This window comes from Squalius cephalus (genome assembly GCF_949319135.1).
Source record: "Squalius cephalus genome assembly, chromosome: 9".
Taxonomy (NCBI): Eukaryota; Metazoa; Chordata; class Actinopteri; order Cypriniformes; family Leuciscidae; genus Squalius; species Squalius cephalus.
In genome coordinates, this window is record NC_137130.1 from 35,770,047 (window position 1) to 35,775,152 (window position 5,106).

General features: G+C 40.7%; 1 protein-coding gene across 1 annotated transcript; it reads right to left on the minus strand.

Moving 5' to 3' along the window:
* Positions 1–392: 392 nt before the first annotated feature.
* evx2 (even-skipped homeobox 2) lies at positions 393–2,766 on the minus strand (the record flags this gene model as incomplete). Its single annotated transcript, XM_079881687.1, has 3 exons — positions 393–1,010; positions 1,472–1,707; positions 2,370–2,766. The coding sequence occupies 3 exons, from the start codon at positions 2,764–2,766 to the stop codon at positions 393–395; spliced, it is 1,251 nt and encodes a 416-aa protein (XP_079737813.1).
* Between the last annotated feature and the right edge of the window lie 2,340 nt (positions 2,767–5,106).

Genomic DNA, 5,106 nt, shown 5'->3' on the forward strand with positions numbered 1-5,106 from the left:
TAATAATAATTGAAAACGAGAAATTAAAAGTAAAATTAAGTGTTAGTGTAAATTTGCTTATGTTGTAATACAGTGTGTTCTGAAGGCCTTATTTTAAATATATCTTTATAATTCTTCTGAGCGTTATTGGAATGGAAATGCTGTCCCTATACACTCTAAAAATGCTGGGTTGTTTTAACCCAATTTTGAGTCAAATATGACTATAAATACCCAAACGTTGGGTTAAAAACTTTCATTTAAAAATTTAACTCAACGGCTGGGTTTGTCCATTTGACCCAAAGTTGTGTGTTGAAACAACCCAGCAGTTTTTAGAGTGTACATTTAAAAATAATATCAATTTAATACAAATAATTACATGTCCTTCAAATAAAAGAGTGTATGCCAGTACTAAGCTATCTATTGAGCGCGCTCTCCTCTCTCTGGTCCGGTGAGGGCACCGAAGTTTTGCTGAGAACCGCGGCCGAGTATGGCAGGAATCCGCTCTCGGACCTCTGACCGCTCGCAGTGCAGGTGAAGTCGGAGCTGGAGCTCCTGGAGCCGAGCGCGCTGGCAGCCTGACTGCTGTGGCAGCTGAGACACGAGCACGGACCCGCCGCTGAAGGCGCACCGACCGCCGCAGCCGCAGCCGCCGCAGCCGCAGCCGCCGCTGACGCCGCCGCGGAGCTGTTCAGACCCGCGGGAGACTGGTACAGTCCTGGGTGACGGAAACTACACAGCAGCTCCGGGCGCGAGTATGGGTGAGAAAGCGCACGGAAAGTATCGAGGGGGCGAATAGAGGTAGCGAAAGGTGAAGACGCGGCTCCTGACGCGGCCGCCGCAGCAGCTGCTGCCGTGACACCGACATGGGGGTAATAGTGTAGTGGCATGTGGGAATGGAAAGGGTAAGGCAGACTTCCGGTGGCGGCCGCGTGCGTCATCATATAGGTGTAGAAACTGGGATCCGCGGGATGTGGCCAGGACATGGCGAGCCGCTGCCGCTTGTCCTTCATTCGTCGATTCTGAAACCACACCTACACAGAAACACACAGGTAACAATTAGGGATGAGCTGTTGCAATAAGAGAACAATTAAACACTAGTGCAGTTTAACTGGCAAATAACCTCTGGACATAAGCATATGAAATAATATTGGTTAAAGCTTTTTCATCAGAGAAGAATTTACGCAATCAATTACGCAAGTAATTCTGTAAATGCAACCACTTTGGATAAGCTGAAAAAGGCTTGCTTCTGCATCAGACAAAATAAAAATATCTCATTACATATGGTCTAATGTATGTTTAACAGTATATCTTTTTGTAAACATTTGCATTAAAACGCGGACATATACAATTGCGTGTTTTTGTTTGTGTAATAATCTACTCCTGAACCTCTGTGCTGCAAAATATAGCTGAACATTTTAAAAACATTATGAATTAGCAGGAACATATTCGATCTGCTCTGGAAGAGGTGAACCAAATCATGATGACCATATACCTTTATCGTTGTTTCGGGTAGATTTAATGCTGCGGCCAGTTCACATCTTCTGGGTCTTGACACGTAGTTTTCCCTGTAAAATTCTTTCTCCAATCTCCCAATCTGTTCCCGGGTAAACGCAGTCCGATACCTCCTCACTTGGTCCGAGCTCGAGCTGGAGTTTCCCATGGAATTACCGTTCAGATTCGAGAGAGACGAACTCGAATTGGAGGCCCCTGAATTACTGTCCGAAAAACCTAAATCGGATAATGGAAGAAATAAAAGAGAAAGGTATACATTTATGGTTTCTTTTATCACACTCATTTGCACGTTAAAATAAAATATACAAATATGACCTGTGATTTATTTATAAAATGTAGCTATTCAGTTCAACGGGGACTTGTTGGGAATACATTTAAATGTATTTGTCACATAGATGCAGCGCGCAATTATTTTAAACCAAAAATAGAGAATACACAATTAAAGACTAACGTATCAAACAATTCAAACGCATCATTTTAACATTGCAAAATGTATACAGTGCAATCACAGATTAATTCAGGTAATAAAAAGGGCAACGCAGACAGAGGTTCTTTAATGGTTCCATAAAGAAGATTGGAATATTTCCATTCTACAAAAGGATGGTGGAAAAGTGTTATTTATATTATTAAAACGTTCTTCACACTAATTAAAAAAATGGTTATTTTAATAAATGTTCTTTGGTGGAACCGAAATGGTTCTTCTATGGCACCTTTTTGGAGCCTTTATTTTTAAGAGTGTATGAAATCAAATATAAACACACACATCAAATGGAATTTCAATTAGAGCTGCACCTTCCAAACTTTGTAATATCCACTCAAATTAGCATTTGAACGAATGAATAAAGCACAAGCTGAAAGTTTCCATGCGGATTGTTTACCTTTGCTGTGGTTTTCCTTGTGTTGGCTGATGCTGCCCGGCGAGCGGTGAGACGGGCATCCCACTTCCACATCACTGTTCATGTCGGAGTCAGGAGAAACTTCAGGATACAGGTTTATTTTCTTCCTGCTTTCGGAGGACGACACTTCAGTGGAGGAGGTATTGTCGTTGTGGTGGTTTCCAAACAAGCTGTCTATCTCGAACTTGCCTTTGCTGGGAATATCCCCGAGCCCGCCGTGTATTCTCGGGCTGAGGCGACCGGCGTGCGGAGAGTTTTCCAGGGCCTCAAGCACCGCGTTCCCGGCAGAGTCAGTGAGGTTGGAGAGCCTCTTTCCCGCCACTGGACTGTGTAGTCCCCTTTCCATCAGAATCATCTCTTTTCTTATCCTCTCCATCATGAAGTCGTGCAGATAAAAAAAAAAAAAAAGAAATCCAAAGTCCCAGGGCTGGTGCTCCGATGACTGGTGGCGGATCTAATCCGCATTCAGCTCAGCTGCCGCCTCTAAATAATATAACACCTTTATGAGCTGGAAGCAAAAAACAGAGGAATGCCAGTGCGGGCAACGAATGACTGCTCAAAATGACCCGCGCATCCTCTCTGGTCCAGAAAGTCATTCATCAAAAAGTGGTTTGCGCCTTCGTCGTTAAAGGTGCGCGTGACGCGGTTCGAATGATCATTTATTGTAACAGGTTTATAAGCAAATAAATAGGAGAGAGACTGTCATCGGTTGATAGAGTCGGCCCTTGATCGGCCAGACGCGTATATCCAGGTGGAGAGAGAGAGGAGAAGTGAGGAGAGCAGCTTCTGATCGGACTCTGTTTTAGATGGCTCCTGGGGTTGGCCTCTGGGGTGAAATTGACAGTCTGATTAATAAAATGAGCGCGGCAACATTTCCCTCTTCATTTAGGAATATCATTATGCTTTGATTCTCTATTGTTCCTTCCTTCTGTTCTGGCTCTCCCACTCCCTCTCCCTCTCTCTCTCTCTCTCTCTCTGAGCTCTGTTTCTTTTTTCTTTCTCTGTCGATTATTTCACAACAGACGTTTTCGAATGAGAGGCATTAGTTAAAGATTTTTTGCATCCAATTAGAAGATCCCGTTGCGAATATTGTTGTTCGTTACCAAATAACGATATGGAGACATTCAATTTTGTGGCATTATTTAAACGCTGCGGATTTCTTATAGCCTATATTTGTGGGAGATAGATGACCCAAACGTTTGCAAATCTCATCCATATTATTACATACTATTTTTGAATCGTTTATTGGTAGAATGATTTATTATTTTGTTATTAGCAGACGTTCTCGTTTTACGTTTCATGCTGAAATCACGAGATAGGCTATTTTCAAATGTCAAGTGATTGATAATTTAACACAAAAACCTGTAAGACTAACAAATGTTTTCGTTTATTAAACCCATGTTTAAAATTCATGGTATGAAAGACTGAATCAAAAGTATGTAATAAGACGGGGGAAAACCCTTTTATTTGTTTTGTATATATTGGGAAATGGAATCATGTAATCTTTAGGCTACTGTTTATTGCTACATATTTATAATATGCAGATCTTAAAACTGTATAGAGATTATAATTATGATCAATGCCAATCTAGATTGCCAATCTCGTTGGTCATGCCTATACACAAAAATAAATCTGGGTAACACTTTATTTTACAGCGTCATTGTGACATAGGCTATGTTACATGTAGTAATTACTATAAATTATGCAAAATTACATGCAACTAACCCTAAACCAAACCAAGCCCTAATCAAAACCCTATAGTAAATACATGTAGTTAACTAATATTACGCAGTACTTACATGTATAATTACAGTGTAAAAAATAAATCTGATATCCAAAAGGGTAGGCTATTTCACTGTGTACTTATTTCTCACAATATCTCTAAAAACGCTGTAAAATAGGAAAGTATTAATCCGTTTTAATATGTGATCCTGGAACTATAGTGTGTGCTCTCAAATCAAGTGTTAAGGTGTGGGCGTGAGCGGCTCTGTAAGGCGAGGTTAAGTTATCCACTTCAAGCTGAGAGAGCGCGCGTGACCGGGACGCGCACTAAACCGTTTGCGCGTCCTCTGGCGCCCTCGCCAGTTTTTCATCAGATAATACAACAGCTTGAATTCAGTGAGCCATCATCAACCCATCTAGCCATTTTGTTCAAATAATTCTTTTCACAGTTCTAACCAGTTTGTTCATTTATTGTAACCTATTAATAATTTATCAATTGTGACATCGGTAGAATCTTATGACATGTTCAGATCATTGTTAAAAAAATGTGTGAAAAATAATGCTCTTAACACCATATGATAAGATCGCTAATACGTATCGTATAATCTCTGCTAGACGCAAAATAACTATAATGTCTTACTATTGTAAACCGTTTAAGCCTCAATCTGCAAAAAGTCTTTGATGGAAACAAAATCGCCTCGCTTCTTGCTTGCTCTCGCTGTTTGAGGGTAACATTCATTACTCTCAAGTTGTTCCAAACCTGTATGAGCTTCTTTCTTCTGCTGAACACAAAATAATATATTTTGAGGAATGTTTGTAACCAAAAAGTTGGGGCACCAAGTCAATGGGGCCCATCAACTGTCTGGTTACCAACATTCTTCAAAATGTCTTCTTTTGTGTTTGGCAGAAGGAGGAAACTCATACAGGTTTGGTTTTACAAGTTGAGGGTGAGTAAATGATGACAGCATTTAGATTTTTGGGTGAACTATCCCTTTTA